Source organism: Mustela erminea, chromosome 9 (assembly GCF_009829155.1).
Source record: "Mustela erminea isolate mMusErm1 chromosome 9, mMusErm1.Pri, whole genome shotgun sequence".
Taxonomy (NCBI): domain Eukaryota; kingdom Metazoa; phylum Chordata; class Mammalia; order Carnivora; family Mustelidae; genus Mustela; species Mustela erminea.
The window spans coordinates 57,231,649-57,256,388 of NC_045622.1; the positions used below are offsets into that span (position 1 = coordinate 57,231,649).

Consider the following 24,740-nt stretch of genomic DNA (forward strand, 5'->3'; position numbering starts at 1 on the left):
ATTTATTGAGGTGAGTTTGGCTCAATCCAAATAAAACTTAATTTATTGAAGACATCATGCTGGCAACCCTTCTGAGTACCCAGGATGGGGATAGGCTGCGTACAGGGGTCCCACCCTCTTGCAACCAGCAAGGAACCCACTGTAGCCCCACATCCACAACTCAAGGTGGTATAGACCAGGAGACAGTGAGAACTAAGCAAACTAGCACTTTATGGCCCAGATTCTTCTCCCCACCCCCAACCAGCCCCAATAATATTAAAGTGCCCGCCCTCCCAAAACCCACACAGAAAAGCTTAAATAAACCCCAGCCCAGTCCTTGGGCTATTCCTTCATTTCCGGACAGACACCCCCAGAGCGGGGGGGGGGGGGGGGGGGGGGGGGGGTGTTGGGAGAGGTTCTGGCTGAGCTCCTCCCCCTGTGGTTCAGGCCAGGTGGAGGGCAGCAGAAACAGTGGTGAAAGTGAGGGCCCAGGCATACCAAAATGGACTGTAACGGGCACCCCTGGGACTGGGAGAAGGAGTCCAGAAAGGGAGGTCAGCACCCGAATAACCCAAGTCCTTGGTAATCGGGGTGACTGACCTCTGGAGACCTGGGGCAGGTGAAGGGCAGAATGTCCTAATTAGGGCATTCCAAATGATTGGGCAGTGGGGAACGCAGATCCCCAATAAATAGGCAGAGAGGTACTGCCCCACCCCTCCTAACTTTTCAACTTCAGGGCTGTGGCTGGGCCTTAGTGGAGAGGTAGGGGTGCCGAGTTCGCAGCCTCGCAATGCCACTGCTATCACTTGCTGAGCTGCAGGGTGTCCAAAAGGAGGCGCTTGTGAGCCGGGTCCTGCACCCCAGCCTCCTCCAGGTCCTCCTCGGTGATGTCGCTGTGGGGGTAAGAGAAGCTGGGAGATGGGCGAAGTGGTCTAGAGGGCCCGTAGCTCCGCCCCGGGGCCAGCCCCACCCAATCCACTTCCAGCCCCGCCCCCACCTGAGAAACTCCAGGTCGTCCCAGCCATTGTGCACCAGGCCCTCTTCATAGCGCTCCAAACCGATGGCCCGCAGCCAGGCGCCCATGCCTGCCTCGCCCAGTCCGCCGGCCCGCCCGCCCTGCGGGCATGGAGCCTGAGAGAATAGGATGTATCAGGGGGAGTACCGAGGGTACCCACTGCAGAGAAGCCCCGCAGACAGCCACATTCTACTACATGCTTCAGGGGAAGAGCCAAGGACTGGGGCTGATTTATGTGTCCCCCCCAGCTGAGGGCAAAAGGGACACCACTGAATGGTGCTGAATGGTGAAGTAAAAGGACACCACTGTCCATGGGCAAGCACAAACCTCAGGTACACACAGACAGCCACCCCTGGTCCACACACCTCCTCCGCCAGGTCTTCCTGGATGCTCTCTCGGATGCGAGGTGGAGGGAAGCTGAGAGGCCGGCCATAGTCTGAGGGCAGTCCCCGGGGCGGCTGCAGCTCCAGGGGGCCTGGCAGAAGCACTGAGCGGCCAGGCCCAGCAGGAGCATAGTCCACCTCACTCAGCGTCTTGGCCATCTGCAGCACGGAGCAGGAGCGATCGTCCCCACTGGCTACCTCCCCCAGGAAAGTGCTGGTAGGTGAGGGGCCTGGGGGCAGTGGGGGTCTTGGATGGGCCTTGGGAGGTGGTGGGCCACGGGCCTCACCCCCGCTGCGGCCCCGGACCACTGGCCCTGGCAGAGGATCCAGGCTGGGGGGCAGGAAGATGGCCGAGTCTGGCAGTGGTGGGGGTGGAAAGTCTGGAGGGGGCAGTGTGCCCCCAGACTCCTCATCTGATGAGCTCCCCTCTCCCACACGGGGGGGCCGGTGGCGCCCAAGCTGTGGAGCAGGCACTGTGATGGCCACTTTGTTCTTGGTGGCCGATGGGACAGGGGCCCTGGCCGGCGAGGGTGGCTCCGGGGGCAGCAGCTGGTGGGGGACCCCTTCAAGGACGTAGTAGGCAGGGTTATTGAAGCTGTTCTTGGGTGGGGGGGCTGCCACCCCTTCCGGCTCTGGAGCCCCCTCTGCCTTCAACCTGGGTTTGGGAGCAGGATAATGAAGTCAGGACCCAGATACCAAAGTGAAGGCAATGTGTGCCGCGGAGAGAGAACTGGACTAGGAGTCAGGACTGTGGGGCCCCGGTTCTTAGAACTGCGTGTGACCTTGAACACATCACTTTCCTGTGCTGGCCCTTGGTGTCTTCACCTCTAAAATCCAGGAGACACGATCTTTGAATAGATAATCCCTGAACTTCCTTGCCTGACTCGCTAAGATTCTCAGATCTTTCGTGACTTCGTGAAACCTGAGTTTAAAATCAGGGAAAACAGGTGTGGGAGGCAGGGCAATAAATACTTTAATGCGAATGACCGGCCAGATCTTGAAAGCCTCTGGAGGCACCTGAGGCCAGTCTACGGAGGAGTCTCACCCAGGCATTCAGGTTCGTTTTACTCAAGCCTGAAGATAAAACCAAGGTGACTGGTAACAGGTGAAGGTGAGTGAAAAAGCACCGAACCGCAGCTAGGAGCTTTTATTGAAGTTCAAGCGACACTCGGATATAATTGGAAAGTAAGCCTCACTTTCCCCAAGTTTGATCCACAGAACGCTAGTTCCCCAGGGTATTAATAGTTACTGTGTGGAAAAGAAGTTTCCTGGCCCATTAAGTTTGGGAAACTATATTCAACAGAGTTGAAAAAGGGTTTCCTTCCTGTCCACATGCTCAGAGCTTTTGCGAATACTAATGTGCACTGGGACTGTCTAAGAAAAGAATCCAGCCAGAACCATTTCCCAAACTCATTTGACCACAAACGCATTTCCAGTGGGGCACCTTGTAGGACAGCGTTCCATAGAATGCACAGACGGAAAACCCATGCTGAGGCCAAACAGAAAGTTCAAGCTAAATCTGTTTATGTGGAGGGAACTGTTGCAGAAAACACCTTCTAATTCTATTTTTTAAAGAATGACTGTGCTCCTATGGGCTCAGAGAGCCACACCTCAGGGAGGCCTGGCTGGCCACAGTGGCTATAAGTGTAGGGGCATCAGCTCACTCAGGCAACAAATGGTCCCCAGCCTGGCCCTGAGAGCCAAGCATAGCAACAGATGAAGTGGGGGGTAACAGGTTCCTTCTCTCACCTGGAGGTCAAGGGCTCCTCCCGGGGGGCAGCTCGAGGTGGGGCTGGGGGCCTCCCAGTTGGTGGGGGTTTCTCTGGTTCTTCAAATAACTTGGAAAGTGGGCAGGAGGCCTCTGAAGGGGCTGGCTTGCGGTTCCCTGACCTGCCAGGGGTGTACAGGGGTGAGATGAGGTCGAGGTTGACCCAAAGGCCCCAGGCACCCCTTCAAGGGACACCCAGCACAGTCCCAGCTCACCTGGGATCCTGGCTGCCTCGAGACACAGAAGGGACTTTGCTCTTTGCTCCTGCCTCATCCTTATCAATGCTGATCCACTCTGGGGGAGGAAGAGAAAGAAGACTCAGAGGGGACCTGGGGTCCTGGACTGTAGGCCGCTTCCAGCTACTCTCAGTGCAGGCCCACCTCCAGCCATGGCTGCATAACTTCCAGATATTCCAGGGGTTCTAACAAGTCCTGCCCACACCCCTGGTCCACCCCTCCTAGACGTGCCCACCCCATCTTATGCCCCATATCCCTCCCAATGGGGACCCCACCGTAGAGTCGCTCACGGGTGCCCAGGCGCTCTGTGGGCACCCGCACCTTCATGGAACCACGGATGTTGCCTGTCTCCTCGCCGCGGTGGGACAGGAAGGTCAGGAACTGCTGGGCTGTGCTGCCAATCATGGACTTGAGTGCCACCACACACTCCCCTGGAGGGAAGATGGGGCAGACCAGCAGATTGCCAAACCTTTCTGGAGCTCTGCTTGGCTTTCTGTGTCCCTTGGCACCCCTCCCTGCCCTCACCATAGGATTCGTAGCCATCCATGGACTTGACCGTGAGCAGGAGGTGCTGGTCCTGCAGGTACTCAATATCAGCCAGAATTGGCTTGAGCTGGGGAGCAGAGAGGCCCGGTGAGGAACAAAGCCTCAACCACCCCCTCCTTTTCCTGACACCACTCACTCCTACTCTCAGACTGGTCCATGCTTACTCTCACTTAAGATCCCAAATCCTTAACATAGAAGACATGGCCCCACATGGGCCTCTCATAACAATTAACAGCATTGTCATTCATTTTCTACATCCTCAGTGGCCAAGAGAGGATCTGACATTTAGCAAAGGCTCAAAAAGTATTTACGAATGGATGAATGAACCTGCAACTTGGTCCCACCCGCCCCCCCCCAATAAAGCAAAGGCCTTCTCCCTTTCTCATGCCCAGCCCCACCACACACACACACACACACACACACACACTTGCACACGCATGAACCATATGCACTCGGCCCACCTCTCCCCATGCCCTCACTTGTAGGCTCAGGCCCTGCCAAAAGCCTCACCGTGGGCAGCTGGCGTGAAGACCACTGCACCTTGAGGAAGTTGATGTTGTCACTGCTCTGGGCATCATTCTCAAAGCTCTTCTTGTACTCTGGGGAGAGGGTGGGGGATACCCAACTGAGTGCCACCACCTAGCTTCCTTTCCCCCTATGCAGGGGGCTGACCACTCTGGGCACCTTGAGCTCCCCATCCCTCCTGGCCACACCCGGCCCTGGGCCTGCCTCTGACCCTCCAGGCAGGTAGAGTAGAACTCAATGAAGAACTTGGTGCGGCTAGCTGTCTTCACAATGGCCTCGATGCTCTCAAACTCAATGTAGGCCTGGTCCGAAGTCTTTGAGAGCCCTGAGGACCAAAGGGAGGCAGGGAGTCAGGAGGGCTGAGAGGGTGGCAGGAAGAACAGGACAGACACTGAGCCCTGGAACAGGAAATCAGGGGCCCTGGCAGGGGAGGAGGGACATCCAGGAGGGACCTCCCCAATCCCAAGCAACCAATGCAGAGACCCTAAAGTCCAGGCCCTGGACCAGGCAAACAGACAACCCAAGGATGAGAGACCATCTAACAAGGGGGTTAGGGGACCAGAATGCCTGCAGGGATTGCCGGCCAACAACCCCCCACACTACCAGGCACACTCAGGGGTACACACTTGGCTCCAACCAAATACCAGTATGTGTGTGTGCTTATATTCCCAGATATATACACACTCACAAGCACACACCTTTCACGGTACCCCAGGCATACACACAGTCTCACACAGCACTTATTCAGAAACAGTCTTGCACATACGTGTACACACCCAAACATGCACACACAGATACAGTCAAACCTCGGCACATCCCCAAGCCACCCCGTGTCCCCCCATTCCCCCAAGCACATCCAGAACAGTCACCTTTCTTGGAGATGAACTGAGAGGTAACTCCAACCTCAAATGTCCCAAACACGGGGGAGTGGTCACTGGTGACGATGTCATCAGTGCAACCTGGGATAGGAATGGGAGCTCAGGGGCAAGCTCTTTACTCTCTGCTACCACACCCCAAAGCTAGGGCAGAATCAGGACTGACCACCCAGGACTGCCCATCACCCTGCCCCGGAGACTCTGACCGTAGGAATTGCAGATGATGTGGGTCTCAGGGTAGGACTTCCAGAGAATCCGGTCACACCACGAAGGCACATTGGTCCGGACCTGGGGCAGGGGATGTCAGCACGGTCAGGGCCAACAGCTGGGGCTGCCTCTCAAGAGCCCTGCCACAGAGCTGAATGCTGGGAAGGCCCAGCACTCCCACCACCCCAGGCCCTGGTACCCGCTTCCGTTCAGGGTCCTCACAACACCCAGGATCACCCACCCCCCAAGGCCTTAGAGGGGCCACTGAAGCTGGAGTAACTGCCCAGACCTTGACCAGACACGCACTCTTGATTCACTGCAGCCCAGAGGGCTCTCCCAAGGGCCCCGCTGCCCGTTCCCTCCGCTCACCCCAGTTGGCTTCTGCTTGTGCCAGGCATACGTGTCCCGGGAGCCCCGCTCATAGCGGTAGGTGGGTGGGAAGGAGATCTCTTCCTCACCTAGGAAAGGCGGGGAACAAGTGGGGGTCAGGGCCCTGCAGACGCAGGGGTATCATAAAGGTCCCAGCCCTGGAGACCTGATCGGCCCACACTCACTGAATCGAAGGAAGACCTTGTGCTTCTCGCGTTCCAAGTTAAGCTGGTCCACCCTTAGCAGGGGCTCAAACTCTCTCCTGCTGATGTAGTTCAGGATCTCCTGCAGTGAAGACACAAGGGCGAATACTCCCTCTTGAGCCCGAACCAGAGCCAGAGGTGGAAGCCCCACTGGCCCCCAGCTCAGCTTCCCTCCCAGCCACCCAGCAACCCCGTTCGCACCTGGATATCCATGTCCAGGCGGTAGTTGAGGTCCCCAAACCAGAAGAGGTGAGTGAAACGTAGAGAGATGTCAAAGGCACTGAGCTGCCGGTCGCCCAGCGAGAGCAGCCGCAGGATGTCCAGGTAGTTCTGGTTCCGCCTATGGGGGTGTGGGGGCAGGGTCAGGAGCCAGAAACAAGGTCAGAAGTCTCTGGCGTCAGGGATGGGGTTTGGATCAGGGTCCCTGGGGACAGAGGAAAGAGCTGGGAACAAGATCAAAGTAGAGGAGTCGAGTCAGGACAAGGGAGAAGGTGGTCTCTGGGGACAGGGATGTAGGAGGGTAATGGACTAGGATATGGGAGAGGGTAGAAGGCTCAGGAATAGGGAGTGAGGGTAAAGACTTGGAAAGGTGCCCCCTCACCGGGCGGTTTTCTCATTTCCCGAGGTGAGGTGGCAATTCACAAAGCCAAATGAGGTGCCATTGAACATGAAGGAGACTCCCACAGCTCCCTTGTTTCCTGTCAGGGCAAGCAAGAGAGGAAGGCCTGCGTCACCTTTGGAAAGCTCCCAACTCTCCCCTCTGCCCCTCGAAGGGGTGGTGGGAGGATCCTCCCACTCCCACTTCCCCTGTCCCCCAGGCTATGAGGCAGGCAGGCCTCTCAATGCAACCCCCATCCCCAGGGGGCCACACAGGGCACACGCAGTCCACCTGGACAGCCCAAGTCTCCGCATGTGTGATCACAGCCCCTGGAGATCACAGCAGGAGGTGTGGACAGAGAGACCCTGCCCACCCTACTCACCCAGGGTGTTGGCAATGCCAGTCTTCACGCTGGACGTACTGACGTGGCTGATTCGGTTCTCGTGCTCTGGCTTGACCAGAACGGCTACCTTGATGTTCCACAGTGACTGCATAGCAATCTGGGTAGAGGGTTCAGGGTCACCCCTGTCCTAGACGGGGGCACTGTCCACACTCCCCCACCACCCCTGCCTGTACTATAGACTGTACTGTTAGTCACAGGACAGAAAGGTCTGTTATCCTTTTTCCCTGAGGGGCCAGAGAGAAACAGTGCTCTGTTCCCATAGCACGAAGGACTTGTTAGATCTCCTAAAGGATTTGCCCAGGGACCAGAGGGAAAGCCAGTCAAATAGTGCTCCCCAGGGTTGCCCATAAGGTCAAGCAGGATGGTCTGGGGGGCCTAAGGGGGAACTGGACAAGATGACCCCCCCCCTCACCGGGCGGTAATCCAGATCTGTGAGCTCCTTGAGGCCCCCGCGTAGCAGGTCCAGCCACTCGCGGTCGCCCACTGAGTTTTCCTGGGTCCCAAAGACATAGATGTCATGGGGTATGGTCACTGTGACCTCATCCAGGGTCTTCCCCAGACCCTTCGATGTGAACCAAGACGTCACATTCTTTGGAGGTGGCACGCTTCCTGGAGGTGATGGCAGGGAGTGGGGGGGGATCAGGCCTCTGCCCTGGGGCTGGTCTTCTCCCCCACCCCCCAGGCCCAACCCGGGCCTGACCCATGTTCCAGGTGCCGATGAAGACAGAGATCATGTCAGGCTCATCTTGCTTGGAGTGTTTGTTCTTCATGAGCTGTAATAGCTGGCAGAAGGCCTCCCGCTTCTGGGGGGACAACAGCCAGTGAGGAGAGGTCCCTGGTAGGTGGCAGGTCCCACGAGGGGAGGGTCATGCCTGTCTGGCCCACCACTTAAGCCTGTCACAGGTGCTCAATCCACATTCACTGAATGGACCTTTGACTCCACCCTCAGGCCACCCATTCTCAACAAAGATGCTCTCTGCCCTGTCAGACGCCCCCCACCACCACCCCTGCCAGGATGGGTGACCCACCTACATCACATGTCTCTTCTCTTCCCATCCCCCAGGGACCCCTGCAGCCCCTGGGGACTCGCCCAGCTTGCTGCTCACCCGGGCACTGACAAAGATAAAGTCCTTGCGCTGTGTCCGATCCTTCTCCTTCTCAAACACGACACCCAGCTTGTTCTGGACGCGCTGGGACTTAATGAGCTGGCGGACTAGGGAACGGAGGACGGTCTCACTGGCCCGGGCACGGAGGCTGGGAGGCTGCCCCACCCACCACCCCAGGTCAGGCCCTGGCTCACTGCGGTCATGTGTGAAGGTGGTCCAGTCCTCCTGCGAGTCCCGCTGTCTCCGCAGCAGCACTAGCCGCCCGCCCTCCACATCCACGCTCAGCGTGAACTTCTGCGACTTCCCGATCTTGGTCAGGTCGCCCAGGGTCACATCCAGCTTCACCTGCAGGTCATGAGGTGGGGGACTGCTGAAAAGACCTTGGAGGGGGGATGCCCCCTTCACCTCCAACAGCCCTGTGTCCCACGAGGCCCCTCCCGATACCCCTCTGTACCTCAAAGGCCTGCACAGGGATGGTCTTGGCCTTACGTATGGATGGCTGCAGTGGAGCTGGCGGGGCCGTGGAGCTCATGTCCTGCAGGGCCTTCAGGGCCTGCAGCAGAGAGGGGCAGCCAAGGTCAGGGGACATGCAGAGAGCAGGGGCCATGAGGGAAGTAGCAGACGGGATCAGGGCGAAACCACAGACTCAGGGCTGAGATCAGTTAGGCCAGTGCACACAGTCAGGGACTGGTAGTTCAGGTCAGAGGTCAGGAGTCAGGCTACCTTCTTCTGGATGCCTGACAGGAAGTCCTTTAACACTGACAGCTTCAGCACCAGGCTCTCTAGTTCTTGCTCCCCAGTCTGCGGCGGGTTCTGCACAGAGAAAGAATGAGGCTTGTACATGAGGCCAGCAAGCAAGAGGTCCTCCGCCCAGACCCAGATGTGAAGCCCTTCCTCACAGGCCTCCCCATACTCCCACCTGCTGCTGCAAAAGGCGGGTCACCATGGGAGAGCTCTGCTGGTCAAACACCTTGGATAGGATCTCCAGGCCCGACAGGACCTTGTCCACCTCACTAAGGGAGACAACTGGTCAGAAGTCGCCACCCCAACCAAGTATGGGGAAAGGGGGCTGAGTGTGTCGCTCCAGCCTCCACCACGAGGATACAAGGGTTCGGGTGAGGAAAAGTCAGGAAACAACAGCTGGATCCCTGTTCAGGGCCACAGATCAGAGGTCAGGACATTTGTGCAACCGGGGAGAGGGGAGGACAAGTCAGAGGAAAGGCCGTGTGCTTGTTGCGGGAGAGGTACCTGTGCAGCCTCCGGCAGGAGGTGGCAAGGGTGCGGGTAAGGTGGGGCAGGTTGCTGGCTCCGCCTCGCACAGCCTCCAGGTCCAGTCCGTAGCTACCCTTCAGGTACTCGTGCGAAACAGTGCTCAGCCCATTGGGAGCACTTCAGGGAGGGGTTAAGAAGTCAGTGAAGAACCTGCTGACTGCATCCCAGCACTCCAGCCTGATCCCCGGAGGAGATGGTGCTGGTAGTGATCTGAGCCCCATGGATTGGGGTGTCTGCCTCTCAGGCTGAGATGGGCTAAAGATCCCCAGGGGTGGAGTGGGGGCTCAGGTCTCTCCCCCTTTGATGAGGACACCACTCTCAGAGGAGAAAGGGGAGTCCTGCTCCATGTAGGAGGCTGTGGTCTTACCTCTCAGCAGCTGCAGTTGTGGGAGTCTCAGAAGCTGCTGGTGGGCTGCCAGGCCCCACAGAGGCAGACATACTGGTGGAGCCAGAACGCGGGGGCAGCGGGGGCTTCTCATCCTCGCCATCTGTGGACAGGAGTCAGTGGGCCTCCCTTCCTCAGGGAAGTATGGGGGGATGCTGCGGCTCTCAGATACTTCCCTGGAAAGTGGGGTAAAGGGCCCTGGCATCATGGTTAGGAGCAGGGGACTTCGGGGGACACAGGTTGAGAAGACAGGAGGGGAAATAGCAGGTGGTGTCCAGGGAAGGGGCAGGAAAGGCATCTGCACACAGCAAAGCGGGCAGCACCTGAAACATCACGGTCGTCAGGTGGGTCTGGTTCTCGCTCCCGTTCCACAGGCAGCAGCAGGGCACACACGAGGCCCTGATTGGGCTGGGCGTACAGGCCGATGAGCTCACCCAGGGTCTGGAAACGGCGCACGGGCACACCCTGCGAGGTCTGAGAACCAGCAAGAGTGGGAGAAGGGTCAGCCAGCTGATCCCAAGTCACAAGAGGGAATCAAGGTCGGGCTCAGGGTCCAGGCTCCTACCTGCACAGCCAGGAAGTCTTCTCCATCAGGTAGAATTCGATATGTATGCACGTGCTTCTGATACCTGACGGCAAAGCAAGGGTCAGAATCTGTCGCCCCCCCCCTGGGTGGGGTCTGAGCCCCAAGGCATGCCTTCCTCTGGGTACTGGGCTCAGCCCTCAGGTCCCTCAGCTTGGTCTTCCTAAAACCCTTTGCTCAGGCTGCACAGGGTTAATGAGGAGGCCTGTCCACGTCTATCCTGCTAATGCTGCCAACAAGAGCAGGAATGACCAGCCTCCCCCCTCCACTCCCCTCTCCGCGCCACCCCCAGCCACTCCGCCACCCAGACCTACATAGGCTCCACACCCACCACAGGGCCCGGGAAGCAACAGGCAGCTCCTTTGTGGCCTCCACAGCTGTCTAAACAGCCCCTCTGGGCTGTGGTACCAGCTCTGGCCCCCCGCCAGAGTACGAGTCCTCAGAAGCCTGGTTCACCTCTGTTTGCACACACAGGAGATGTGCTCACACACGTGTGTGCCTGCTGTCTGTGTTTACGCTGGTGTCTGGCTCTGCTGGAGCTGGGGGTGGCGGGGGCCTTTTGGCTAGGAAGTATGCAGATATTCCAGCTTTCTCCCCGCTGCCCCAGATGCCAGGAAACTGGGGTGCCCCAAGGGGGCCCCCTATGGGAGACCCAGGACTCTAAGAGCCCCAAACTGAGGAGGGGCAAGAGGGGTGCTGACAGATGGCAGCAACAGCTGAGCAGGTGACAGCTGCCAGGCCTGGGCAGCGTGGGCCACACTCAGTGGGGAACGGAAGACTCCGTCTGCAGCCATACATCAGGTCAGCATGCTCAAGGGTGTCCCCTGGGGCCCATGTGTGTGCTGGGCACCAGAGAGGACCAAATGCCCATTTGAAGGGACCCTACACCTTGGCCACAGTCCATCCCCTCCACTCAACTAAGTCCCCTCCCGGAGCTCTTGTGGATGCTGATGGGCCCCCCGTTTTCTGCAGGTGTCTGTGTGGGTACTGCTTTATGGACTGTATTTATAAGAATAATAACATCCCATTAACTGAGCCATGCCTACAGAACACCCTACAGATGTGATCTCACTTAATCCTCCCTTTTGATACTGATATTCATGCCCTCCCCACTCTCCAGAGGAGGAAATAGGCTCAGAGAGGAAAAGCAATTTGACTACTGTCACAGAGTAAGTAAAAGGCAGAGCTGGGACTTAAAGCCACTGGCAGAGGCCAGTGCCTGTGAGAGCAGGGGTGTGTCCTGAAATGCCTCCCATGGACGTGTGGGTATGTACACAGGTAAGCAAGTATGTTTCTTATCACCTTCCCCCAGGTTTTTATCCCAATTCTGACTCCGCCCGCCCTGCACCCATCCCTGGGCTCTTGAGATTCAAGGAGTAGCCAAAGTCAGCTGGCAAAGCTGAAGCCCCCGACACAAAAAGACCCTCACTCCACCCATCTCCTCCCCTGGCAGTGGAGCCAGGACTCTCCCCTCCTGGGACAATAATGTTCCTCCCCAGACACAGGCCCAGCTGTCCCCCTCCTACTCAACAGCTGACCCAGCACCTGCCTCCCCCGCCCCATCGGGGGTATGCCCTGAGGGGGCTGGGACTCTAGGATATAGTCCTTTGGTAGTCTCTCCTGGGTGTCAGACTTGGGGCACAAGCTGAGACTCAGGGGACCCATACCTCTTCAAGCTTCTCGACCCCAGCAGTGCTCACATTCTGGCCTGCATTGTTCTGTGAAGCCTGTCCCATGCACTGTGAGATGCTGAGAAGCATCGCTACTGGCTTTCACCTACTTGATGCCAGCAGCACTACCCCAGTGTGACAACCAAAAATGTCTCCAAACACTGCCCAATGTCCCTGACGGGTAAAATCAACCCCGAATGAGAACTACTGACCTAGACCAATACACCCACAAAGAAGTGAAGAGAACAGAAGCATAAGGGACATAAAGGGATTTGGGAGGGTTCACAGGGCTCAGGGGGAATGTAATCAGGGCCTAAGGCCCACAGGAGTCCACATAGTATCAGACAATGGGGGACAGGAGACAGCTCAGGGAGAGGACTCCAAACCCACCAAACTCACCCAGAACCACTGATGGGTACAGGCACAGGACCAGACTCAGTCAGAGAGCTGCCAAGTCTAGCCCCACAACCAGCACTCATAGCTCAGGGCCAAGGTGGCCAGGATACCCAGGACCAGGGCACATGCCCATGCTCATTGATTTATGAAATAATGGCATGGCCCTATATAGCTTCGCTCCCCCCACCCCTGCTTCTCAACACCACTCTGCCTCCACAGCCCCAGGCATCTACTCCCCAGTCCCAACCTCAGTCTTGGGGGCATAGAAAGGACCCCTAAGGAAGCTGTTGGGCATCCTCACACACCCATTGGTTTTTCTGGCCCTGCAACCTCTAATGACTACTACTCAGACACCCAATCCCTGTATAAACAGAACTACACACAACCCTGGAATGCACATCCACACATCCTCACCCCTCCCGCCCCTTCTGCCCGAAGGGTGCCTGAGAGGGTCTGCCAGGAACTTCAGATTTTCCCCCATTACAGCCACCCTGGCTAGTGGGACCCCACATACCCAGCCCTCCACGCCCCAGAAAGTGTCCCCAGACACACAGCAGGAAGGAAGTGCCCCCTGCATCCTTCCTCAGCCCCGGCTTAAAGCCAAAGCCCCCACTGTTGGGGGCGCTGGCATCCCACTGTCCCAGGCCCTCCGCACACAGGCAAGGAACCTGGGGCCGCGCCCCCTCCCGCCGGGAGCCCCAGCCCTACTCACAGGACGCAGAGCGCGAAGGCTCCCGCCACGCTCTCGCTGTCTCGGACCAGGAAGCTGCCATCGCGGCCTGCCCGGGCCAGCAGCTCCTCGGCGGCAGCGCGGCTCAGGTCGCGGTGGTACCAGGCGGGGGCCGGGCTGCCCAGCGCGCCCCCCGGCCCCGCACCCCCCGGGCCGGGCGCCCCGCATGCCGAGGCCATTGCGCGCGCAGGGCTCAGCGCCGCCGGCGCCCACCGCCCCGCGCCATCCGCCCCGGGAAGCTCGGGGCCGAGGCTGGGGCCGGGCCCGGGGCCAGAGCCTGACGATCCACGGACCGGACCAGGCCGGGGGTCGGGGTCTCCGCGCTCCGCCGCGCAGGCCGCCTCTTTCGCCGCACCGCCGCCGCCGCTGCCGCCTGCAGCGCCGGCCTCAACTTGAAGAGAAAGAAAAGTTTGTTCAGCGGCGGCGGGGGAGGGGCAGGAGCGCAGCGCAGAGCCGGGCGGCCGGCCCCCTCCCCCTCTGCTCGGCCCACGGCCCCACCGTCCCTACCCCCACTCTCTTCCCAGTGGGGATGATGGGCCCCGCGTTCGCGCCGGACGCGGGACCCCCCAAACCCACAATGATTCTGCCCCGCCATCACCACCTCTAGGAGATCCAATCGTCACCCGCCCCACCACCAACAACGAAGGTCAAGTTCCCCCCAGCCTTCTCCTGGACATTTTGGGACCCCGAACCCCAGTCCAGAGAGTTAGTTCCCTCCAACAATCTCAACGATATGATCCCCAATTCCCATAAACGTCTAATTCCACCGCAGATCTTTTCCATTCACCTCCCTTGCAGCCTCAGAGTCGGTTCGAGTCTCAAAACCCGCGAGGTATCCAAGATGAACCTCTTCCCTATCCTCATTATCCAGCCGGCCCAGACTCTCAACTCCCATGAAACCCAGGCCCCTCTTAGACCCGAACCCCCAGACTCCACTGGGTCCAGCCCCTGACAAATCCCGCGGGGAGGAATCCCCTCCATAGAAACCTGATTTCTCACAAACCCTCAGACAAGGTCCAGTGTCCCCGAATCCCCACACACTGTCCCTGGCAGCCCCTTGCAGCCGGAGAAGAGCCCTTCCCCCCTCCCGGCCAAGTTCCCTGGCACCATCCCCCATACCCGCAGGCCCGGGCCTTAAGGGGTTCAGCAGCCCGAGATCAGGCGTCCCCCTCCGCCACTGCCCTTCTAGAAGAAAGTTCCCTCAAACCCCTGGGCTCCTGACTTCTCCCCAGAGCCGCAGCCGCCCGCGCGCAGACCCCCACCTCCTGGGCCGCTCCGATGCCCCCTTCCCGGGGGAAGCGGCCCTTGACTCTCAGCGGCCACTTAAGATGGCCATCCTCTGCCGCCGCACCCCCCCCTCGCCTTCCGCCCCGCCCGCCGCTCCGCCCCCGCGGCTCTCCGCGGAGCCGAGGGTAGCACCCGCGCCTCGCCTTCCCCGGCCCCGCGTCTTGATCCCGGGGCCGCTGACCCGCCGAGTGACCTCGGGCAAGTCAAGGCACCCCTACGCGCCTCGTCTTCCCGCTCTGCAAAGTGGGAGCAATGTTACGAGGGCCGACTTAATGGGACCGTGCTTGTAAAGCTCTCGGCACAGGGCCTGGCATCCAGTAAACCTCCAGAACAGCGGCTATTTTTATTATTAATTAAGGAGTATCGAAGGTGACAGCTGTGTAAACTGTAAAGCGCGGCGCCAGAACGAACGGGTATTATTAGCACCCGCCCCCGCCCAAGCTACTCCCTCCAAGACGACAAACTTGAGCCTTTGTGGGCGGGACGCCGACCCGGGAGCTCCCCAGAGCCCGTAAGCTCGGACGCCCCCGGGCGCCCAGGGAGGGAGGGGTACCCGGTCGCCGGAAAGGGGGCGGACCCACAGAGGGTCTGGCCCGCCCCTTCCCCCCAAAAAAGACCTAGCCGGTGGCAGCGTCTCCCGGGAGTCCGCTTCCTGCCCCGCCCCTCCGCGCCTTGGCTCCTTAAAGGCGCAGGCTTCCAGCCCGGCTCCCGCCGCGGCCAGCTGCAGGGCCACGGTCCGCAGATCTCTTTTAACCTGGGAGAGAACTTTCACTTTGATCGAGTGAACCTGTGTCTGGGTCGGTCCCGACAAGCTCCTTCCTCTATTTCAAATATGTGTTGGCTTAACTCAGCTGGGACAAAGCCTGGGACACAGAATGGGGTCTGTGGGGGCCTTCCAGACTAGGTAAATATAGTAGCTAACAGACAGCCCCGTACATCCCAGTGTCTCCAGACCCATCCAGGAACTTCGTAAACCATCCTGCACAAACGGCCCGACTTCCCCGTCACTCAGCTCTAGATATGAGGGAAGGTGAGTGCCATGAAAGGCGCACCCTCCTGCCACGGGCAGGAGAGAGGCCTGGATTAGGAGTCTTCACTCCAGGGTTCTAGGGCTGCCTGGTGTTCTCAGACACGGACCTGCGCCTCTCTGAGGATAACTTTGAGGGGGGTGTAGAGACAAAACTTCGCCAGGGGAAAAGGGCAAGAGGGAGACCTAGAGATCAACTCAGGACCAGTTCCTGGGAGCTGGGCAAAGACAGGATAGGCAGAGGAGAGGCCAGGTTCCTGCCCCTAGGATGCCCCTGAGAGTTTCCAACCTTTTTCCATCCAAGCTAAACCAATTGAAGGCTCTTGAGCATTTCCTCTTCCAGGAACCTCCCAGACGGTCTTCTGTCTTCCTCCTCCGAGGGTCCAAGCCTCAACTCTGTCCCTTCAATCCACATCATGGGTGAACTTTTTTCACCCCCCACTGGGAATCCAGAGCCTTCCATGGACTCCCATCCCCAGCTTTCCCATTGCAGGGCTGAGCACAGAGCCAGGCAGACAGGGCCTGGGAGAAAGGGGGGATATTTGGGGACTAATATAAGTAACAAAGTCTTGGACCCGGCTCTTCTTTGTGGCTACAACAGAGTCCCGAGGGCTACTGAAGTGAGACACTGCGCTCACATGCTGTCACGTGCTCTCCAGGCAACAGCTTCTTTGTGTTTCACAACCCAGAGGGAAAGGACGGATATCCCCATTTTATTGAGGAGGAAACTAAGCGTTAGCCTAGACAGGCAACTGCTTCACTTTGGCATAGTCAGTAGCAGAGCTGGGATTCACACCCAAGTCTCACTTCTCTGATATGAAGGAATCCAGAAACTGTGGAATCTGTCATCTACCCACTCGAACAAAAATAATTCATCTGACACGGATGTGTCTGTCTTTTTATTTGAGCTGACTGCCAGACAAACCCCAAGGCCCACCTGGAGCAGGAATGGGATGACTGAAGGATGGATAATGGATGGAAGCACACTTAGAGTTCCTCCATTTGTGAGCCCAGCTTGGCCATCGAAACTCGGGACACGCAGACATGATGTCTGGGTAGGGCTAGACTCAGCCCAAGAGCCCAAACTGCAGCATCAGGGCCAGGCTGAGCAGAAGAGGCTCCACCCCTCGGGGCAGGGCCCCAGCACTCATGGCCATGGCATAGAACCTCGCCACCTCCTCATTGGGGTTGCCCTGGGCTGGGTCGAACCACATCTGGATGCAGCGGCCACTCCCTCGGCTGTAGTTGCTGGCCTGGTAGGACTTGCTCCAGAGGCCCTCACACAGGGCTGCGGGTGTGGGAAAGTAGGTCTCAAAGGTGCAGCAGGTGGTCCCGGCTGGACACTTGTTAATTCCTGCAGGCAGAGAGGATGGATGCAGACATTCAACGCCTGGGCCCGAAGCTGGTTTCTGGCCACCCCAGATCCTCAAACCCCACCTTTGTCCCCACCCACCAACCCCCCTCACCTGAGGTCCAGTTCCAGCCCCGCTGCCAGTTGCTCTTGCAGGTGTAGGAGGTGCGACAGTCCTCCCACCATTGCTGGCAGTCCTCTTTGCACAGAGGCACATGCAGGAAGCGCTCCTTGCGCCAGCTTTGGTTCACCTGGTGGGAGGTGAGGAGGGAGGGCTCACTGAGTGCTCAGCTGGGGATGGGACATGCAGATGGGATGGGTCATCTCCTGCCACAGCCCTGATGGAGCTGGATGGCAGCTGCAGGGGTGGTGTGGGGAGAGGCAGGGTCCCCTACCTCCCGGATCCAGGGCCCCAGGTTAGGGGAGCACTCATAGAGACAGTTGTCCTGGATAAAGTGGCGCTTGCAGGCGGGCTCCATCTTGCCGCAGTGCTCCCAGGTGAAGTTGTACAGGAGGGAGGTGTCCTTGTGCAGCTCCTGGCTGGTGCTGACTGAGCAGCAGGCCTTCTCCTTCCAGGGAGTGCACTGCGTGGGGAAGACACCGACTAACTGCTGCCCCCCACACACACACACAGACACAATCTTCTGCCACCTCCAGCCTCTCCCCATTTGGTTCTTGATCTCCTGCCTCAGGTAGGTTGTCTTAGAAAAGTTTAGTGTGAGGACCCTTTTGTCCTTGACCTCCAAAACGCTCATCCTGGGGGAGATTCAGTCACAATAGGGTTGATCAGGGGTCATGGGAGCCGGAGAGAAACCCCATGTTGGGGGACAATAGCCATCACTGATGCAGCCCTTCACACTTCATAGAAAGTTCTTTGACATATTCATTAAAAAATAATTACTGAGTACCTATTTCTATTCCAGTCACTGTTCTAGATGCTGAGAATATGATAGAGAACAAAACAGACAGAAATATGTGTTCATGGAACTTACATCTTGATCAGTGGGGACAGACAGTAAGAAACTAAAAGAGAAAAAATATGGTGTCAGGATCTGATCAATTATATGGAGAAGATTACAGCAGGGATTGCGAAAGTAGGGAATGGGATAACTTGAAATTTTAAATAAGGTGATTGTGAAAAGTCTCACCGGAGGATGACTTTTTTTTTTTTTTTGGAGGGTGACATTTTGAGCAAAGGAAGAAGGATACGACCTATGTAGTAATTTGTGTTGAATAACTTTCTTCTCAGCAAGTGTTAAGGTCTCTGTCCCCAGCGGTGAGGCCGGTGCCAGAAATGTGGCAGCCCCCAAAAATATTTGCTGAAAAAAGTCAATAAAAGACCTCTCTATGATTTCCTAAATCTAAACCGAACTCCATCTTACATATGGACACACCATATCTGAGCAAGTTTTTAATGTAGACCAGCTTTTTCAGGACTGCAAATATTGTGAAAAGGAGGGCCATGCTCTGTGCTTTGTTTTACCAGAGTTATTCACTGTTTTAGAAAATTATGTCATCAATGTCAACACAGCTTAGAGTACCCTATAGCATTTAAGTTGCCAGCAGAAGGCACCTGTATCGATCTTCATCTGTAGCTGCCCCATTCATAGTGATTTGGTGATGAGAAGCAAATATGCTGTTTGACAGTGATTTTCTGATGGAGTCATGCCTGGGAATTGACATACTGAAATATACTTTATTTTATTTTAAGTTACTTTCTTTGTGCTTCTCCTTTGTTTTTGTTGTTGTTGTTGTTGGTGTTTAAGACTTTATTTATTTATTTGACAGACAGAGAACACAAGTAGGCAGAGACATAGGCAGAGAGAGAGGAAGGGAAGCAGGCTCCCTGCTGACAGAGAGCCCGGTGAGGGGCTCAATCCCAGGACCCTGAGATCATGACCTGAGCCAAAGGCAGAGGCTTTAACCCACTGAGCCACCCAGGCACCCCTGGGCTTCTCCTTTGTAGTACAGATAGTCATGTTGATATTTTTTTAACTTAAATGTGCAGATAGGTTCTATTGGCTTTGAATTTTATTCCAGGATAGAAAAATAGTCTAAAGAGTATTTATTGGGGTGCCAGCGTGGCTCAGTCGGTTAAGTGTCTGCCTTTGCTCAGGTCATGATCCCAGGGTCCCTGCTAAGCGGTGAGGGGACCTGCTTCTCCCTCTGCCTGCCGCTCCCCCTGCTTGTGCTCTCTCTTACTCTCTCTGGTAAATAAATAAATAAAATCATTTTAAAAATAAAGATTTTTTATCATAAAAAGGAGACATGGAGTCTCAGTGGAGTTACAACTGAATGGCATCCATTTCTACAGAATGAGTGAACGTACAGCACCTGTTGCCTGTTTCACAGCCAGAAGCGACCACCATCTTCTCCACCCTTGACACTCCACAGACTGGCATATAGGGAAGGTAGGAAGAACCATCCTCGCTAAAATCCCTCACACTCCAAACCTGTCCCTACACCACCACAAGGGCTGCTTATGTCTGAGTGCTCTGTGTGTCCTTGTGCTTCTCTGGGCCTCATTTTCCTCATTTGTGTTATGTGGGGAAGAACATGAACTCCTACATCAAAGGACCGCTGAGGGTATGAAATCATGGGCAGTCAACACGACACCGGGTAAGTGCTCGACAAATGATTATATCGTATCTTGCTGACATGGTATTCTCCGAGGAGGCCACCCCCAACATCTTACCATCACCTTACCATCATCTTTCCAGACAGCAATAACCCAAGTTGTGGGGTCATCTGCCAGTTGACCTTTCTCCTCACCCCCTGACTTAGTCTTCCCTGTTAGAACCAGTCCCCTCCCCAACTGGAGCCACACTTCCTCCTCACCTGGCCGTGCAGCTTGTCCTCGGGGCCTGGCTTTGCCTTGTGGTGCTTGGCGTCCATGCAGACGTTGAGCAGGTCCATCCTGGCTCGGGCACTGCACATGGACGCTGTCCAGGCTAACAGCAGCAGAAGTGGAATCAGTCTCCAGACCATGTCTTTTTGTCCCTGCAGACACAGCTTTGGTTAGGGAGGCCCATGCCCAAGGGGAGAGACCCTCGTGTAAGGCCCCCCGTGTCCCCCATGTCAGTCTCCCTATCTCCACAGTGAAGGATGGGGTCAGACCCTCTTCCTTCAGCCTGGGGTCCTGAGGCTCCCTGAAGCTGAAGTAGAGAAGGTTGGCAAAGGGGCTCCCTCATCCCAGGATTGGGGCTCAATGAGGATCTGGGATTAGTGGATCGGCCCTGGGAGAGTCTTCCTCAGTTGGAGACTATGTCTTTGTGCCCACTCTACTCTCAACTTTACGTAGGAAAAGTAATTAAATAGTTCAGACCCATGCCCTGCTCCCCTGAAAAGGGCCAGGGACACAGAGTGCCCTCATGCCATGTCCAGCCAAGCGCGTGCTCTCCAGCATACCCTGGATCACCTGGGTCCCCACACCAGCTCAGAAATCCACTAGCCTGTAAAAGGCAGTGCCCCAACTCTGCTAAGTCCTCCCAATCAGCACTGAAGTCACGGATGATAGCACACAGGGTGCTATTTGGTCAAATAACACAGATATGGAAAGATTGGGGGTTTCTAATTTTTACTTCCTCATACTTTTTCCTTCCCTGTTCTCTGAAAGCCATTTCCTTCCTCCACTCCATAATAACACTGGTCTCCTCGGCAATCTCTAGGCTAATGCACCAGATTCCTACCTCACCCTTCAGAAAACAAGTGCAGAGATCCGTGGACCAGAGGGACAATATAAAATACTCCATGGGGACACCTAGGTAACTCAATTGATTAAGCATCTAACTCTTGATTTCGGCTTAGGTCATGATCTCATGGAGCCTGCTTCAAATTCTCGCCCTCTCCCTTTGTTTTCCACACATCCCATCTCCCGCGTCTCTCTCTCTCCCCCTCACCCCAAAATTAATTAATTAATTAGTTAGTTGGTTAATTGATTAAAATAAAAGTATCCCATGTTGGAGCAGCCAACTAGACAAGTGCTAAGAGTCCTGGAAGTCACTCAGCACAAGTGCCCCCCACTTCCCTTTTCCTGACTGACCCTCACACCCCCCCCACTCCCAACTGTTAAAGATCTGTTCCTTTGGGTTGACAACAGAGACTGCTTCCTCTCTCTCACCATCCCACATCCACACAAAGCCCTGGCCAAGGGTCCTTCCAAAAACTTTTCTGGAATTCACTTCCCTTGGCTTGGGGTCAGGTCTTCCCTCCTCCCATTTCTTCCCCTAAAGGCACCTTCCCCACAGGAGCCCAAGGGATCTTTCTTTCTGTCTGTCTTTTTAAGATTTTATTTATTCAGGAGAGGGAGAACTCTGCAAAGGAGCAAGAGCAGGCAGGGCGGGGTGGGGAGGGTGATATGTGGGAGGCAGAGGGAGGGAGAGAAGTAGGCTCCCGGCTGAGCAGGGAAATGAAACAATACAGAACTCCATCTCTTCACCCTGGAATCATGACCTGAGCCAAATGCAGATGCTTAACCCTCCGAGCCACTCAGACACTACACCCCACCCCACATACCCCCCCACCACCCAGTGTCCATGTCTTCCTTTCCTCCTTAGGCCATCTTGCCTGAGCCTCCTTTGCTGCTGGGAGTCCACACAGCTGTGTCTTGACTGACCTCTTTTCAGGCTGGGGATGGCTCCAGGCCCCTGGACTTTCCACAGTGGTCTCTGACCTCAGCCAGGATACACTGACTATCACCACGGAATGTGACTTCCCCTTTCCGCTCTCAAGTCTTCCTTCCTTCCCTCTTTTCTAGGCCCCACCCATGCAAGGCTCGTTAGCCTGGCAGTGTATTCACTCCTGTTTTCATTAATCTCTTTGTTAATTTATTCGCTATAGGATTCACACACTCAACATTCATCAAAACTTAGAGAAGCTCATCTCTAAGTGGGATCTGAATTTTTGAGGTACCCCAAATAGTTGTTAGGATGAAACTAGCTTGAGGGACATGAGGCACAGTAGGGAAGAACCCAGGCTTTAGGGTTAGGCCATGGGTTCCAGGGACAGCTCCGTCCCTCATACAACCTTGGGAAATATCAGTGAGACTTTTGGAGCCTTAATTTGCTCACCAGAGGATTGTTGAGAATTACATATGAAAAAGCCTGGCACAACATGAGTAGGCTTAAATGATAGCTATTGGGTTAATTTTTGAGTAACGAGATAAACACGGTTAGAGGTTGAAGTACCGAAGTCCAGTTTAACAGAGAAAAATTGTCTCAGATCTGATAAGTGATGTAATATAATAGCTCACCACCTAGCATTTCTGTAAACATAATTAAGCATTTTTATAGCCTTTTAAAAAATTGTGGAAAAACATATGTTATATAAAACTCACCATCTTAATTCTTTTTAAGGGTATGATTCAGTAATGTTAAGGGTATTTATTGTACAACTGATCTCCAGAACCCCTTTGCATCTTGTAAAACTGAAAGCTCATTCTCATTAAACAACAACACCCCATTTCCTCCTCTCCCCAGTCCCTGGCAACCATCATTCAACTTTCTGTCTCTATGAATGGACTACCCTGGATATTTCATATAAGTGGGAATCACACAGTATTTGTCTTCTTGTCACTGGCTTATTTCATTTTGCATAATGTCCTCAAGGTTCATCCCTGTGTCAGAATTTCATTTCTTCTTAATAACTGAATAATACTTCCTTGTCTGTATCTGCTACATTTTGTTTATCCATTCACCCACTGATCAGTTCTGGGTTGCTTCCACCTCTTGGCTATTGTGAAGAAGGCTATTGTGATGGCTGGTGTACAATTATCTTTCGAGGACCCTGCTTTTAATTCTTTTGAGTATATATTCAGATGTGGGATAGTGGGATTACATGGTAATTCCATTGTTGAGGAAGTGCCATAAAATTTGCTGTAACAATTGTACAGCTTTACATTCCCACCAATAGTATACAAGGGTTCCGATTTCTCCACATCCCCACCAACACTTGTTATTTCCTGTTGACTTTTTGTGTCTTAATAAAAGCCATCCTAGTGGGTGTGAGGTGATATCTCATTGTGGTTTTGATTTGCATTTCCCTGATGAGGAGTGATGTTGAGTATCTGTTCATAGGCTTGTTGATCATTTGTACACCTTCTTGGGAGAAATGTCTACCCAAGTTGTTTGCCCATTTTTTAATTGTATTACACATCTTTCTATTTTGTGGGAGCTCTCTAGTTCTATTTTATGGATTAACCCCTTATCAGATGTGTAAGTTGCAAATCTTTTCTCCCATTCTGTAAGCTGCCTCTTCACTCTCTTAACTGTCCTTGGGTGCCCAGTTTCCATTTTGATGCAGTCCAGTTTATTGATTTTTTTCCTTTTGTTGCCTTGGTTTGGCTGTCATATCCAAGAAATCATTGCCTCATACAATGCCATGAAACTCTTCCCCTGTTTTTTAAAGAAATTCTATAGTTTCAGCTCCTACATTTAGGTCTTTGATCCATTGTGAGTTAATTTTTATATAAGGTATAAAACAAGGGCCCAACTTTATTTTTTTGCATGTGAATATCCTGTTGTATCCCAGCACTGTATATTGTAAAGACTATTCTTTCACCCATTGAATTGTCTTGGCACAATTCAGTTTGTCAAAATCTGAACTCTCAATTCTATTTCATTGACCTACATATCTACCTTTATGCTACTATCACACTGTCTTGATCATTGTCACTTTGTAGTATGTTTTGAAACCAAAAAGTATGAGTTGTCTAAATTTTTTTCACAATTGTTTTGGCTGTTATAGGTCTCTTGCATGTCCATATGGATTTTAGGATCAGATTGTCGATTTCTCCAAAAAAGCCAGTAGGGATTTATTTATTTATTTATTTATTTTAATGTTTAAAGATTTTTATTTATTTATTTGACAGACAGAGATCACAAGTAGGCAGAGAGGCAGGCAGGGAGAGAGAGGAGGAAGCAGGCTCCCTGCTGAGCAGAGAGCCCAATGTGGGGCTGGATCGCAGGACCCTGGGATCATGACCTGAGCTGAAGGCAGAGGCTTCAACCCACCGAGCCACCCAGGCGCCCCGCCAGTAGGGATTTAGATAAGAATTGAGTTGAATCTGTAGATCAGTTTTGGGAGTAATAACCTCTTAACAGTATTAAGTCTCCTGGTGATGAACATGGGATATCTTTCCATTTATTTAGGTCTTAAATTTCTTTCAACAGGGGCGCCTGGGTGGCTCAGTCATTAAGCGTCTGCCTTTGGCTCAGGTCATGATCCTGGGGTCCTGGGGTAGCCAGGCCCACATGAGGCTTCCTGCTCAGGGGGAAGCCTGCTTCTCCCTCTGCCTGCCTCTCCCCCTGCTTGTGTTCCCTCTCTCGCTGTGTCTCTCTCTCTGTCAAATAAATAAATAAAATTTTTTTAAAAAAGTTCTTTCAACAATGTTCTATATAGTTTTCAGTAGACAAGTCTTTTACTTTGTTAAATTCACTTCTATGTCTTTTATTCTATTTTATGCTATTATGAATAGTTATATTCTTAAATTCATTTTTCTATTACTCACTGCTCGTGTATAGAAAAACAACTGATTTTTTTTAAAAAGATTTTATTTATTTATTTGACAGAGATCACAAGTAGGCAGAGAGGCGGGGAGGGGGGCGGAAGCAGGCTCCCCTCTGAGTAGAGAGCCCCATGTGGGGTTCAGTCCCAGGACCCTGAGATCATGACCCCAGTGGAAGGCAGAGGCCCAACCTACTGAGCCACCCAGGCGGCCCGTTTTTTATGGACTAATAGTCTTAGCTGCAACTTTTTTTTAAAGTAATCTCTGTACCCAAAGTGGGGTTTGAACTCAGCACCATGAGATCAAGAGTTGCTAGTTCCAC

General features: G+C 54.5%; 2 protein-coding genes across 5 annotated transcripts; both read right to left on the minus strand.

The window, feature by feature from the left end:
- Positions 1–21: 21 nt before the first annotated feature.
- On the minus strand, positions 22–14,618 carry INPPL1 (inositol polyphosphate phosphatase like 1). Of its 2 annotated transcripts, XM_032357485.1 has the most exons (29): positions 14,512–14,618; positions 13,232–13,640; positions 10,436–10,499; positions 10,194–10,344; positions 9,853–9,973; positions 9,462–9,602; positions 9,133–9,226; positions 8,937–9,026; positions 8,668–8,766; positions 8,408–8,558; positions 8,214–8,320; positions 7,808–7,910; positions 7,520–7,716; positions 7,087–7,204; positions 6,708–6,804; positions 6,308–6,446; positions 6,089–6,188; positions 5,904–5,992; positions 5,534–5,615; positions 5,322–5,411; positions 4,664–4,777; positions 4,438–4,526; positions 3,907–3,994; positions 3,657–3,812; positions 3,361–3,439; positions 3,127–3,267; positions 1,360–2,032; positions 977–1,110; positions 22–872 (listed from the first exon to the last, which is right to left on the minus strand). In XM_032357485.1, the coding sequence occupies exons 2-29, from the start codon at positions 13,426–13,428 to the stop codon at positions 782–784; spliced, it is 3,795 nt and encodes a 1,264-aa protein (XP_032213376.1). In that variant the 5' UTR covers positions 13,429–13,640; positions 14,512–14,618; the 3' UTR covers positions 22–781. The 2 variants fall into 2 exon arrangements, with proteins under 2 accessions (XP_032213376.1, XP_032213377.1); XM_032357486.1 differs by lacking the exons at positions 22–872; positions 977–1,110 and having other exon boundaries at positions 1,924–2,032; positions 3,703–3,812.
- A 1,811-nt stretch (positions 14,619–16,429) lies between these two features.
- On the minus strand, positions 16,430–21,626 carry FOLR2 (folate receptor beta). Of its 3 annotated transcripts, none has more exons than XM_032357488.1 (5): positions 21,530–21,626; positions 19,753–19,914; positions 17,310–17,498; positions 17,030–17,165; positions 16,430–16,917 (listed from the first exon to the last, which is right to left on the minus strand). In XM_032357488.1, exons 2-5 carry the CDS (start codon positions 19,900–19,902, stop codon positions 16,631–16,633), a joined length of 762 nt encoding a protein of 253 aa, XP_032213379.1. In that variant the 5' UTR covers positions 19,903–19,914; positions 21,530–21,626; the 3' UTR covers positions 16,430–16,630. The 3 variants fall into 3 exon arrangements, with proteins under 3 accessions (XP_032213379.1, XP_032213380.1, XP_032213382.1); XM_032357489.1 differs by having other exon boundaries at positions 21,481–21,626; XM_032357491.1 differs by lacking the exon at positions 21,530–21,626 and adding an exon at positions 20,323–20,448.
- Positions 21,627–24,740: the final 3,114 nt, after the last annotated feature.

What these genes read in the sequence shown, in the direction of transcription:
- INPPL1 (XM_032357485.1), bottom strand. Translation starts at nt 13,428, where the DNA reads ATGGCCTCGGCATGCGGGGCGCCCGGCCCGGGGGGTGCGGGGCCGGGG. An exon ending in GGAAATGAGAAAACCGCCCG is followed by an intron (nt 6,447 to 6,707) that starts GTGAGGGGGCAC and finishes ACACCCCCATAG; the next exon opens with GCGGAACCAGAACTACCTGG. An exon ending in CTACTCTACCTGCCTGGAGG is followed by an intron (nt 4,527 to 4,663) that starts GTCAGAGGCAGG and finishes CCCTCTCCCCAG; the next exon opens with AGTACAAGAAGAGCTTTGAG.
- FOLR2 (XM_032357488.1), bottom strand. Translation starts at nt 19,902, where the DNA reads ATGGTCTGGAGACTGATTCCACTTCTGCTGCTGTTAGCCTGGACAGCG. An exon ending in AGGACAAGCTGCACGGCCAG is followed by an intron (nt 17,499 to 19,752) that starts GTGAGGAGGAAG and finishes TTCCCCACGCAG; the next exon opens with TGCACTCCCTGGAAGGAGAA. An exon ending in TGGGGCCCTGGATCCGGGAG is followed by an intron (nt 17,166 to 17,309) that starts GTAGGGGACCCT and finishes ACCTCCCACCAG; the next exon opens with GTGAACCAAAGCTGGCGCAA.